Source organism: Mesoplodon mirus (genome assembly GCF_964341445.2).
Source record: "Mesoplodon mirus genome assembly, chromosome: 5".
NCBI classification, from domain to species: Eukaryota; Metazoa; Chordata; class Mammalia; order Artiodactyla; family Ziphiidae; genus Mesoplodon; species Mesoplodon mirus.
In genome coordinates this window covers 68,965,836-68,980,579 of record NC_138980.1, presented here as the reverse complement: position 1 = coordinate 68,980,579, position 14,744 = coordinate 68,965,836, and the positions used below count along the sequence as shown (strand labels likewise).

Here is a 14,744-nt window from a genome sequence, read left to right as displayed (position 1 = left end):
GGCAGACAGTGAAGAAGGACAAAAAGTTCAGAGACTGGATAGAGGCAGGTAGGTCAGTGAGAGGGCCTGCTAATACATACAGAGTACGGAGATTTGGCCTGAGAAGGTAAAATTGAGGAAAAATCTGCAGCATCAGATGAGGAAACAAGCCATAGGGATATCTGGGCAAATAGCAATCCAGACAGCACCTTAAGACTGAATTGTCTCAATCATTAACTGTCCATCAGTCTGTGTTTCCCTACTGCCTATTGCTACATTTTTATACCTAGATGGCACTGGAAGGTTCTGAGATGAGAACTGACATTATGTAATTTTCATTTTAAAAGGATCACTCTGGCTGCTGCTCAGAACAGACCATAGGGCGGAAAAGATAAGATCAGTTAGGAGGCTGTATTAATCTAAGTGAAATGATTGGACCTGTGTGGTGGCAACGGAAACATTAAAAATGGTCAGACTCTATACAAACTTCGAAGGTACAATCAATAGGTCTTCGTAACGGACTACGTGTACAGTAAGAAAGAAATCAAGGACGACCCAAGGCTTTTGGCCTATGCATGTGGAAGGAGATACTGCCATTTACTGAGATTTTAAAGACAAAAGGAAGAACACACGTGTCAACAAGATTACAAGTACAGTTTGGTGCATGTTAAGATGCATATAAAATGTTTATATGATGTTTATAAGATATTCAATGTTGGGTACAACAGCTGGGTATAGGAATCTATGAAGTTCAAGAGAGAGATCTGGACTAGAGATAGAAACCTGGGAGCCTTTAGCATAGTTGTAATCACACAGTATGTAGCCTTTTCAGATTGGCTTCTTTTACTTAGTAATGTACATTTAAGGTTCCTCCGTGGGTTTTTTTGTGGCTTGATAGTTCACTTCCTTTTAGTGCTGAACAGTATTCCATTGTCTGTATGGTATTTAAAACCATTAGACTAAATGAGATTACCAAGCAAGTGAATGAAAATTAGTGACCTGAGAACTGGACCCTGGGCCATACTAAATCTGAGAACATGAAAAGCAATCAGCAAAGGGATAGAGCAGCCAGTCAAGGAGAAAAAAAACCCAGAGGAGTGCGATATCCTGAAAGCCAAGTGAAGAAAATGTATCCAGGTAGTAGGCATAATTAATTGAATCAAATTGTGCTCTTAGGTCAAGTAAAATGTGCAAAAGACATAATTAGTGATTTGCAAGAACAGTTTCAGAGGAATGTTAAGGGTAAAGGTTGCCTGGAATGGATTCAAGACAGAATGTGAGGAGAGAAATTAAACAGACACAGACAATTCATTCAAGTAATTTTATTATAAAGGAAAGCAGAAAAATGGTGGTGTACCTAGAGTGGGAAGAAGGGTCAAGAGAGGGTTTTTTCCTAAACATGGGAAAAGTAACAACCAAAATATTTTACACTGATGGGAATGATCCAGTAGACAGGCAGAAACCGATAAACCAGGAAAGAGCAAAGAGACAACAACAGAAGCAATAAGCAAGAATAGATGAAAAGAGATTAATCGAATACACCAGTGGAAGTAAGAATATTAATACACAAAATATATAAGTCCAGTAAAAGTAACAGCAGCAGCTTAACTTCTGTAAAATGTTTTCCAGTTTATAAAATAACTTTATACTTTTACTTCTTTGGATATTTATAACAATCCTCTAACAGAGGTATTACCTCCCACTTATATAAAGAAAAGCAAAGAACAACTCAGAGAAGTTAGGTAACTTGGTCAAAGTCACACTGCTAAGGGGCTTCCCTGGTGGCGCAGTGGTTGGGAGTCCGCCTGCCAGTGTGGGGGACACGGGCTCGTGCCCCGGTCCGGGAAGATCCCACATGCCGCGGAGTGGCTGGGCCCGTGAGCCATGGCCGCTGAGCCTGCGCGTCCGGAGCCTGTGCTCCACAATGGGAGAGGCCACAACAGTGAAAGGCCCATGTACCGCAAAAAAAAAAAAAAAAGTCACACTGCTATTAAGAGGCAAAGCCAGAATACAAATCTCTATAAATTCCTTATTACAGGTATGTTAGCTTATGATTTAGAATGAAAACATGCTGAAGAAAGTTTCCTCATTCATTAAGTATATTCTCTTAAAAAGTGTTAACAAGGGACTTCCCTGGTGGTCCAATGGCTAAGACTCCATGCTCCCAATGCAAGGGGCCCGAGTTCGATCCCTGGTCAGGGAACTAGATCCCACATGCCGCAACTAAGAGTTCACATGCCGCAACTAAAGATCCCACATGCCGCAATGAAATCCCGTGTCCCACAAGTAAGACCTGGCACGGCCAAATAAATAAATATTTTTTAAAAATAAAAAAATAAGAATAAAAAGTGTTAACAAGACTAAACTTTGAAACATGTCTTAGAAAAATGTTGTTTTGTACATTTATTGAAATTATTTTAAAAACAACTTTACTACTAAAAATTGTGACAGTGAAAATTTACTTTTTAAATGATGTTCATGGGTTTTCCATAATTATGAAAAGATCTTATGTTCTTCAGGAAAAAATCTGGGACATACAGGGCTTTTAAAAAGAACAAAATTCAACCATAATACCACCAACCACCTTAGCTGACAATGTAATTTGTTTCCTTCCAGAAAAGTATTTTAAAATAAGGTATTTTATATTTACTTCTCTACTCAATGATGGTTCCTGACCTCTACTGAGAGTATGTATGTTCCTGGGACTTATAATCAAGACAAACATGTGTAACAGCAAAGATACTGAACTATGGCTTCTGGTATCAAAGGAACACATGAAGCAATCAGAATTGTAATCTAGTACACCTAACACAGAGATTTTTAAGTCTTAGCATTTCTTACCTGGTTATTTTCTTCATCCTCAAATACAAAATCTTGCTGCATAACTTCATTGTCTAAATCACTGCTAGCCACAGGTTCTGAACAGTCTCTGTTACCTTCACTGGCATTAATAATACCATCAGCAATATCAACCCTAGTAATGAAGATTAAAAAGTCAGATCAGGCCACATGTTGAATACGTAATGCCTTTAAAATAAATAAATAAAAGTAACAATCTGACACTTTTCCTTGTCAAAGAAAATTTGTCTTTTTCATAAAGAGCCACAGTTTCTTTATCTTGCCAAGTTAGATTATTAAGTGTACAAAGTTTATTTTTGTCTCTCCATGGGATGTTGTGAGGAACCTACCTGGTTTGCTATCTACTTTGAATATTTTCAAAAGCAAATAAATGGTTTTAAAAATAATTTATGTGCCAAAATAATGATTTCCCTTATAAATGCATACTCTAAATCATAATTATGACCTGTTTACTGATTAAAAAAATACAAGTCTAGCACTAGGTACCAGAGTGTCCAACACCTTATCAGGTACAACAGGAATAGCTTCCTACTGCATATTTTTTCATCTTATATAATTTAGAATATGCACAACACTGCAGGTTTTTGTTTATAAAGATGATACCACTATTAATGAGAATATGAGTTATTTCCATAATACTGTCTGAGCATGGGCATAGGTTTTCAGGATCTCTAGCTAACCTAAGGGCAAACTCCAAGAAATCTGCTTATATTATATCCTTTGAAACATTTTCCTACTATTTCCAACTTTTAGATACTGCTTCTTTCCTTCATATTCAACTCAAATACTCCCTAGATCCACTTGTATAGTTCAAATCATGCCTTCAAAGCACATAAATCAGGGCCATCATATCGAGCTGCACAGGCTGGTGATGCCATCTATGCAGACTACATGGCACACCTGCAGTTGTACAATACAGTATTCCATAAACATATTCCAAGCATTGGTTTTTATATCCATTAATTTTTCAGTTTCATTTCATACTTGATAGCTAGTCTAGTATACTCGACACACTTAGCCTTTTAAAAATCTAATTCTTAACAACAAAAACAGAATTCTACCCAGTCATCAATTTTTTTTGCCTTCTTGTGAATTCTCCAAATTTGGGTACATCTTTCTTAAGATCATGATCGATGTTGCTCTGTAGATCTGTCCCCAAAACAAAAACTGATCAATGCAAACTATGAAATCATTGCACTGTGGTCTCAGAGAAAGGAACCTATATATACTAAAGTGCAGGGCTGAGGTAATAGGAAAGGAGATGAAGCTTTTGTCATTTAAAGGTAACAAGTCAGATGAAAAGTGGAGTAACATCACACAGTACATAGAGTACTTTTAACTTACACAAATTCAATTATTAACAGCTAACCTAAAACAACAGCATGTAGGGAGGGCAAAGGCTGGAGGCAGGTGATAAGTTAAATAGCAAAGGATGATTCCATCTACCATTCCACTCAATGACCATGTGCACTAGGAGTGATGTCAATCTGCTGTCCCTGTACCTATCTGTCTAGATAACCGCATGTCATGGTGTGACCATTTGGAGAACAGAATATAGTTCTACTTCTTTTAAAGTTATTTTTCATATAACATGGATCCTAAAAGTAAGCTTGCTACTTCATCTGGTGTTCACAGGCTGTGTTGGACTTAATGCCTACTACCTTAATGGAAGACTTATGAGATTTTCAATGTTAAGAAGTATACACAATTTATATGCAAGTATATACAAAGTCACTTTTCACACTGACTTTCAGAAATGCTCAAGTAAAATGACACCCCATCATTTAAGAAAAAATACAGTTTTTTAAAAGAAAAAACAATTTTATAACTCAATAAATAACAGTAAAATGTTTTAAAAGTTTCTTACTGGTTATTAGATCCTTCCCCATCACAATTAACACTTCCTGCTTCATTATTACACACTAGACTTTGCTGCTGTAAATTCTGAAGATCATGATCTATGCTGCTCTGCAGATCAAAAAGGTGCTGTTCCACAGCTGCTCTAATTGTTCTTTCTAAAATGCTATAAAACAGAACACATTTTAGTGAGAAGCAGTCACCCTAACTAGTTATTTGGTCACATAAACACAAACTTTAAAATGTACAACCAGTTAAAAAAAAATTTATAATGGTATTTAAAGGAACAGGCTAGAGGGGAAAAAGAAATAGGAAAACATAATATTGGCTTAAATTTTAAAATGAAACTTGCCCAAATAAGATATACAAATCAATCATAATGTCACTATTACTACTGAGGCATGAATGATCACTTGACCCAGTAATTCACTCCTCACCTCAATACATATAAAGCCATTTAAAAAGACTTTTCAGGGAATTCCCTGGCGGTCCAGTGGTTAGGACTCCGTGCTTCCACTGCAAGGAGCACGGGTTCAATCCCTGGTCAGGGAACTAGGATCCCGCATGTTGTGTGCCACGGCATGCATGCATGCATGCATGCATACATACATATATAAATAAAGCAGCCATTTAAAAAAAACTTCATAAAAAAGCTCTTTTGACATTTTCAATCATTTCAGAAGATCAAAAAAAATCATCTGAGGGGCTTCCCTGGTGGCGCAGTGGTTGAGAGTCCGCCTGCTGATGCAGGGGACATGGGTTCATGCCCCGGTCCAGGAAGATCCCACATGCCACGGAGTGGCTGGGCCCGTGAGCCACGGTCGCTGAGCCTGCGCGTCCGGAGCCTGTGCTCCGCAACGGGAGAGGCCACAAGAGTGAGAGGCCCGTGTACTGCAAAAAAAAAAAAAAAAAAAAAAAAAAAATCAAGTGAAAAAAAGTTCATCTTTATTTTGTATGTGAGTGTAATTCATTCCTTCTTCATTTGTTCTGACTGAAGTACATAAAATACTGGTTTCACTGCCTTATGTACAATCCTTCCTCTAAAGTAAGTACAATAAATACATGATTTTAATTTCTACAGTTTAGTAATATTTTTTTTTAATTTTTAAATTGTCTTCTGTAAGTATACTACTTACTCCGCAGAGGCTGGTAAGATGCTGATAGGAGATATATGGGCACTGTAATCAAAGAAAGAAATCAGCTATAAAATTTTCAATACTAAATGACTATAAAATGTGGTGAAAACTGCCACATTTACACTACCCTTGATACACCCAGGAGAACATGCACTAAGTTTACTATTCTAATTTTCTAAAGAAATTATTTTTTACATAAGAAGACCCTTAAAATACATACTCTGTGTGTGTGTGGGTGGGTGTGTGTGTGGTGGAGGGGAGGGGGGCCGCAACTACTTCATCTGGCGCTTACCTGGAAGGAACACTGACCTATTCCAAGCCTGAAGGGAAAAAAACTGACTACTGGGCCAAACAAAAGTACCCATCTAGCATAGTATGGAGGCCTCAATGTTGGCCCTGTACTCCTTGCCAGAAGTAATAGCACATGCTCCTACTCAGAGGATATTCTCAAGCTACAAAAATAAAAGGCAAAATAGAAACTAAAATTCAGGCCACATCATTCACTGCGCTGGTAACAGACTTTCCCTAGCAAATTTTGTACCACAATATCTACTGATACTTATAAAAACAGACAATAGACTCATTTTTACCACAGTTATCGAAAGTACAACTTGAAACCCACAATGAGATATGGATACTACTAAAATGTTTAAAATTAAAGTGTTGGTGAGGATGTGAAGCAATTAGAACATTCACATAATGCCGGTGGGAATGTAAATGTTCCAACCACTTTGGAAGCCAGTTTGGCAGTTTTCTTATAAAACCTACCAAGTGACCCAGCAATTGTACTCCTGGGTATTTACACAAGAGAAATGAAAGTTTAAGTCCATAGGAAGACTTCCACAAGCATAGCAGCTTTATTCATAATAGCCAAAAATGGCAATCAACCCTAACAGGTGAATGGATAAACAAAGTGTGGAATATCCCTATGGATATCCCATGGAATATACTTAGCATTTTTCTATAAAAGTCTTGAACAACTGATACATACAATAACATGAATCTCAAAAAACATTATACAAGCAAAAGAAGCCAGACACAGAGTACCTAATTCTATGAGATTCCATTTATAAGAAATTCTAAAACAGGCAAAATTCATCTATATAGTGACAGAATGCAGATCAGTAATTGCCTGGGGCCAGAAACTGCGGGGGTCAGGGGGAGAATTACTGTAAAGAAGCACATGAAGTGATGGAAACAGTCTCTATCTTGACTGCCATGGTTGTTAACAGATATATATGTATAAGTGTTCATCATTCATAAAATGAATACATTTTATGGTGTGAAAAATACATCTCAGTAAAGTTGATTTTCAAAGGAAAAAAATCAGTAAGAGAAAAAAACTAATCTACAGTAATCGAAGTCAGATAGTGGCTACTTTGGGGGGACAGAGAGATTGGTAGCATTTGAGAAGGGACAGGAGCAGGGGCCCAGGTGGTGGTTATACAAGTTGAGTTCATTTTTTGATAATTCAATGGCCTTATGATTTGTGAACTTTTCTGTATGCAAATGATTCTTCAATAAGAAGAATCATTTTTAAAAAGTAAATTTAGTTTTATGAAGATCCTCTGTAAAATGTGCTAACACATGCTCTAACCAACATGAGGAAGAATGTCTATCAGGTTAATAGTCTCAGGATCGTCTGTAGGAAACCAAATGAACACCATTTACCATTCATCCAACAATCTTCACGTCTCCCTTAAGCAAACACATCAGTAGCAAATTGCACCACTGCTTTATCAGACAAGAGTAAGCCATCCTGGTTTGGCACACATAATCTCTCTAGCTTTAAAAAAAATTTTTTTTAACTTCCATTATTATACTAGTTTTCATGAATGAGTTATTCTTAGCTAAATGCTTTCATGATGATACCTTCAAGGAAAGTACTTAAAATTTTTTTCATATTTAAATGAAATCATTTTCATTTCTGAAATCAGGAAAAGCTGGGGAGAAAAATCACATATATGTGCACAAAAAACAGTGTAGCCATCAGTCTATTTCTAGCAGTTTCAGATGAGCTGAAAGTTAAATATTTAGTGACTTTTGCAGAAAAAAACAAAATCAAAAAATGATAAATGAGGCTTTCCCCAAAGGGTGTTTAAATGTCAATGAGGATATTAGATCTTTTTCTGATATTTTGCTACAATGATTTGTTGATTATATTTTTAATATTGGTTACAGGTTGCTATTTCATTATAAACGTTAAATCTGGTATATTTTCCTTAGTAACTTAGCAGTCTCTAAGTTTAGATAATTTGTTACCTATTTAGAAACATTCAGTTTACTTTTAATACCGTTATCCACTGACAGTGTAGTATGTTGAATGGTGTGAAGAAAATATATATATCTAACATCACATTCTTGTCACCATTTAATTTGTGATTTCTGGTGAGCTTTTACTGTATCTTACAACGAATTCTCAAAAAGTTCCAATTCTCAACTACATAGTCCATCAGTCTGTTACTAAAGCCTTCTATCATGTTTTAACTTTTCATAGGGTTTACATCACCTCTCTGTTCTTTTTCAGATTTGCCATTGTTAGCCATCTACTCATTCTCCCAGAGGGATTTTCTAACCCTTTTTTATTAGATTAGATTATCAATAAAACGCTAGTGGATACATGGACACAAGACACTTTACAAAGAATCAAATAAACAAAAGAAAAATAACCACTCAACATCACTAATCATCAGGGAAATGAAAATCAAAACCACGAGAAACCTCATACCTGTCAGAATGGCCATCATCAAAAATACAAGTAACAAACGTTGGTGAGGATGTGAAGAAAAGGGAAACTTTATACACTGTTGGTGGGAATGTAAATTGGTGTAGCCACTATGGAAAACAGTATGGAGGTTTCCAAATACACTCAAAATACAACTACCATATGACCAGCAATCCCACTCCTGGTTATATATCAAAAAAAAAACAAAGCAAAAACACTAATTCGAAAAGATACATTAACTCCAATGTTCATAACAGCATTATTTACAATTGCCAAGATATGGAAGCAATCTAAGGGTCCATGAACAGATGAATGGATAAAGAAGATGTGGTGTACGTGTTTATACACACACACACACACACACACACACACACACACACACAAAATGGAATACTACTCAGCCATAAAAAAATAACAAAATTTTCCATTTGCAACAGCATGGGTGGACTTGGAGGGCATTATGCTAAGTGAAATAAGTCATACAGAGAAAGACAAATACTGTTATGATATCACATATGTGGAATCTAAAAAAATAACACAAGTGAACTTATTTATGCAACAGAAACAGACTCACAGACACAGAAAACGTTATGAAAGGGGAAAAGGGGAGGAGGGGAGAGATAAATTAGGGCCACCTGTATCAGACTCTCCTGAAGTAACAATTTTATTGGAGATCCAGACCCTACTCTAGACCTCAAATACCATAAAACCAAAGTAAATAAGATAGTATGGTACTGGCACAAGAATAGACATACAAAACAGAAACAGACCCATGCTTGATTTAGAACAAAGATGCTACTATGGAAAGCAGGGAAAGAACAGTCTTTTCAAAAATGAGTACTGCAACAATTTGGTATCCATACTGAAAAAGGTAACTTGGCAACCTCTGTCATACACTACAGACAAAAATCAATTCCAGGTAGATTGCAGACCTAAACAAGGAAGGTGAAATGATACAAGTTTCACAAGATAATACAGGCGTGTGTATTTAGGAAAAGATTTCTTAAACAGGACACAAAAAGCATTAATCACATAAGGGAAAAGAATGATAAGCTTGATTGAAATTGGGAATTATTCATCAGAAGACACAATACGAGAAGGAAAAGGCAAAACACACAATGAGGAAAATACATTTACAACATATATTTTTAAAGGGCTCCTAAGAAAGGGGTTCGTTTTCAACAAGAAAAAGATAACCCAACAAAAAATAGGAAACAGACTTGAACAGGCATCTCACAAAAGAAGAAATTGGCCAATACACATATGAAAACGTTATTAAAACGACAATGAAGTACACAAGAATGTGAAGCAATGGGAAGGCTCACACACTGTTAGAATGAGAACTGGAGAAAGCACTATGGAAAACAATTTAGCACTAGTTACTTAAGTTGAAAGACAGTAAATGTGCGTGCATGTGTGCACCAGAAGATGTGTACAACAATGTACACAGCAATGTTACTCACAATAGTCAAAAATAAAAATAATCCAATTTTCCAGCAACAGTAAATTGGATCATTGTGGTGCAATCATATAATGGAATACTTTACAGCAGTGAAATGAACAAACCACAGTGACATGTGACCACATGGATAAAATTCTCATACCATGTTTAGTGAAAGAAGCTGGATCAAAAAATACCTATAGCAAGTTTAATTTTCATAAAGCTCAGAAAGATATAAGAAAGTGATTGCCATAAAAATCAGCATAGTTGTTACCTTTAGTGGAGGGAGGAGATCAGGATTGTGAGAGCTACCAGGGTGTTTTCAGTGCTTATTTCCAGATCTGGGATATTTGGATATTTGCTTTTTACTAACCTGTTTTGATATACATTTGTTTTATGCCCATTTCTGTATATATGGTTTCTTTCCCAGTTAAAAAAAAAAAAAAAAAAAAACTTTAAGAAAGTAGATTCCTCAGTCCCTCCCCAAACCTCTGAGGTAGGACCCAAGAGTTTACATTGTTAATAAGCACCAGTGACCAAAAGACACAGAGTGGCTGAATGGATACAAAAACAAGACCCATCTATATGCTGTCTACAAGAGACCCACTTCAGACCTAGAGACACATACAGACTGAAAGTAAGGGGATGGAAAAAGATATTCCATGCAAATGGAAACCAAAAGAAAGCTGGAGTAGCAATTCTCATATCAGACAAAATAGACTTTAAAATAAGGACTACTAGAAGAGACAAAGAAGGACACTACATAATGATCAAGGGATCGATCCAAGAAGAAGATATAACAATTGTAAATATTTATGCACCCAACATAGGAGCACCTCAATACATAAGGCAAATACTAACAGCCATAAAAGGAGAAATCGACAGTAACACACTCATAGTAGGGGACTTTAACACCCCACTTTCACCAATGGACAGATCATCCAAAACGAAAATAAATAAGGAAACACAAGCTTTAAATGATACATTAAACAAGATGGACTTAATTGATATTTATAGGACATTCCATCCAAAAACAACAGAATACACATTTTTCTCAAGTGCTCATGGAACATTCTCCAGGATAGATCATATCTTGGGTCACAAATCAAGCCTTGGTAAATTTAAGAAAATTGAAATTGTATCAAGTATCTTTTCCGACCACAATGCTATGAGACTAGATATCAATTACAGGAAAAGAGCTGTAAAAAATACAAACACATGGAGGCTAAACAATACACTACTTAATAACGAAGTGATCACTGAAGAAATCAAAGAGGAAATTAAAAAATACCTAGAAAGAAATGACAATGGAGACACGACGACCCAAAACCTATGGGATGCAGCAAACGCAGTTCTAAGAGGGAAGTTTATAGCAATACAATCCCACCTTAAGAAACAGGAAACATCTCGAATAAACAACCTAACCTTGCACCTAAAGCAATTAGAGAAAGAAGAACAAAAACATCCCAAAGTTAGCAGAAGGAAAGAAATCATAAAAATCAGATCAGAAATAAATGAAAAAGAAATGAAGGAAACGATAGCAAAGATCAATAAAACTAAAAGCTGGTTCTTTGAGAAGATAAACAAAATTGATAAACCATTAGCCAGACTCATCAAGAAAAAAAGGGAGAAGACTCAAATCAATAGAATTAGAAATGAAAAAGGAGAAGTAACAACTGACACTACAGAAATACAAAAGATCATGAGAGATTACTATAAGCAACTCTATGCCAATAAAATGGACAACCTGGAAGAAATGGACAAATTCTTAGAAATGCACAACCTGCCAAGACTGAATCAGGAAGAAATAGAAAATATGAACAGACCAATCACAAGCACTGAAATTGAAACTGTGATAAAAAATCTTCCAACAAACAAAAGCCCAGGACCAGATGGCTTCACAGGCGAATTCTATCAAGCATTTAGAGAAGAGCTAACACCTATCCTTCTGAAACTCTTCCAAAATATAGCAGAGGGAGGAACACTCCCAAACTCATTCTACGAGGCCACCATCACCTTGATACCAAAACCAGGCAAGGATGTCACAAAGAAAGAAAACTACAGGCCAATATCACTGATGAACATAGATGCAAAAATCCTCAACAAAATACTAGCAAACAGAATCCAACAGCACATTAAAAGGATCATACACCATGATCAAGTGGGGTTTATTCCAGGAATGCAAGGATTCTTCAACATACGCAAATCAATCAACGTGATACACCATATTAACAAACTGAAGGAGAAAAACCATATGATCATCTCAATAGATGCAGAGAAAGCTTTCGACAAAATTCAACACCCATTTATGATAAAAACCCTGCAGAAAGTAGGCATAGAGGGAACTTTCCTCAACATCATAAAGGCCATATATGACAAACCCACAGCCAGCATCGTCCTCAATGGTGAAAAACTGAAACCATTCCCACTAAGATCAGGAACTAGACAAGGTTGCCCACTCTCACCACTCTTATTCAACCTAGTTTTGGAAGTTTTAGCCACAGCAATCAGAGAAGAAAAGGAAATAAAAGGAATCCAAATTGGAAAAGAAGAAGTAAAGCTGTCACTGTTTGCAGATGACATGATACTATACATAGAGAATCCTAAAGATGCTACCAGAAAACTACTAGAGTTAATCAATGAATTTGGTAAAGTTGCAGGATACAAAATTAATGCACAGAAATCTCTGGCATTCCTATATACTGATGATGAAAAATCTGAAAGTGAAATCAAGGAAACACTCCCATTTACCATTGCAACAAAAAGAATAAAATATCTAGGAATAAACCTACCTAAGGAGACAAAAGACCTGTATGCAGAAAATTATAAGACACTGATGAAAGAAATTAAAGATGATACAAATAGATGGAGAGATGTACCATGTTCTTGGATTGGAAGAATCAACATTGTGAAAATGACTCTACTACCCAAAGCAATCTACAGGTTCAATGCAATCCCTATCAAATTACCACTGGCATTTTTCACAGAACTAGAACAAAAAATTTCACAATTTGTATGGAAACACAAAAGACCCCGAATAGCCAAAGCAATCTTGAGAACGAAAAATGGAGCTGGAGGAATCAGGCTCCCTGACTTCAGACTATACTACAAAGCTACAGTAATCAAGACGGTATGGTACTGGCACAAAAACAGAAAGATAGATCAATGGAACAGGATAGAAAGCCCAGAGTTAAACCCACGGACATATGGTCACCTTATCTTTGATAAAGGAGGCAGGAATGTACAGTGGAGAAAGGACAGTCTCTTCAATAAGTGGTGCTGGGAAAACTGGATAGGGACATGTAAAAGTATGAGATTAGATCATTCCCTAACACCATACACAAAAATAAGCTCAAAATGGATTAAAGACCTAAATGTAAGGCCAGACACTATCAAACTCTTAGAGGAAAACATAGGCAGAACACTCTATGACATAAATCACAGCAAGATCCTTTTTGACCCACCTCCTAGAGAAATGGAAATAAAGACAAAAATAAACAAATGGGACCTAATGAAACTTAAAAGCTTTTGCACAGCAAAGGAAACCATAAACAAGACCAAAAGACAACCCTCAGAATGGGAGAAAATATTTGCAAATGAAGCAACTGACAAAGGATTAATCTCCAAAATTTATAGGCAGCTCATGCAGCTCAATAACAAAAAAACAAACGACCCAATCCAAAAATGGGCAGAAGACCTAAATAGACATTTCTCCACAGAAGATATACAGACTGCCAACAAACACATGAAAGGATGCTCAACATCTTTACTCATTAGAGAAATGCAAATCAAAACTACAATGAGATATCATCTCACACCAGTCAGAATGGCCATCATCAAAAAATCTAGAAACAATAAATGCTGGAGAGGGTGTGGAAAAAAGGGAACACTCTTGCACTGCTGGTGGGAATGTGAATTGGTACAGCCGCTATGGAGAACGGTATGGAGGTTCCTTAAAAAACTACAAATAGACCTACCATATGACCCAGCAATCCCACTACTGGGCATATACCCTGAGAAAACCATAATTCAAAAAGAGACATGTACCAAAATGTTCATAGCAGCCCTATTTACAATAGCCCGGAGATGGAAACAACCTAAGTGTCCATCATCGGATGAATGGATAAAGAAGATGTGGCACATATATACAATGGAATATTACTCAGCCATAAAAAGAAATGAAATTGAGCTATTTGTAATGAGGTGGATAGACCTAGAGTCTGTCATACAGAGTGAAGTAAGTCAGAAAGAGAAAGACAAATACTGTATGCTAACACATATATATGGAATTTAAGAAAAAAAAATGTCATGAAGAACATAGGGGTAAGACAGGAATAAAGACACAGACCTACTAGAGAATGGACTTGAGGATATGGGGAGGGGGAAGGGTAAGCTGTGACAAAGTGAAAGAGCGGCATGGACATATATACACTACCAAACGTGAGGTAGATAGCTAGTGGGAAGCAGCCGCATAGCACAGGGAGATCAGCTCGGTACTTTGTGACCGCCTGGAGGGGTGGGATAGGGAGGGTGGGAGGGAGACGCAAAAGGGAGGGGATATGGAAACATATGTATATGTATAACTGATTAAATTTGTTATAAAGCAAAAAAATAAAAAAATAAAGTGAATGCAAAAAAAAAAAAAAAAAAAAAAAAAAAAGCACCAGTGATGATTCTTATCCATACTAATAAACTTAAGAAACACTGGCCGAGATCTATATCTAGGCTCCCAAAAGATTAAACTTTA

General features: G+C 36.4%; 1 protein-coding gene across 14 annotated transcripts in view; it reads right to left on the bottom strand.

Moving 5' to 3' along the window:
• FAM13B (family with sequence similarity 13 member B) overlaps positions 1-14,744 on the bottom strand; it is an 85,995-nt gene that overhangs the window by 30,599 nt on the left and 40,652 nt on the right. For 10 of the 14 annotated variants that reach the window (XM_082621864.1, XM_082621873.1, XM_082621872.1 and 7 more), the window contains 3 exons: positions 5,832-5,873; positions 4,706-4,861; positions 2,821-2,953 (listed from right to left, as the gene is read on the bottom strand). In XM_082621864.1, coding sequence (XP_082477990.1) covers positions 2,821-2,953; positions 4,706-4,861; positions 5,832-5,873 — 331 coding nt within the window. The remainder of the gene's footprint in view (positions 1-2,820; positions 2,954-4,705; positions 4,862-5,831; positions 5,874-14,744) is intronic. The other 4 variants (XM_082621871.1, XM_082621875.1, XM_082621865.1 and 1 more) reach the window with 2 other exon arrangements.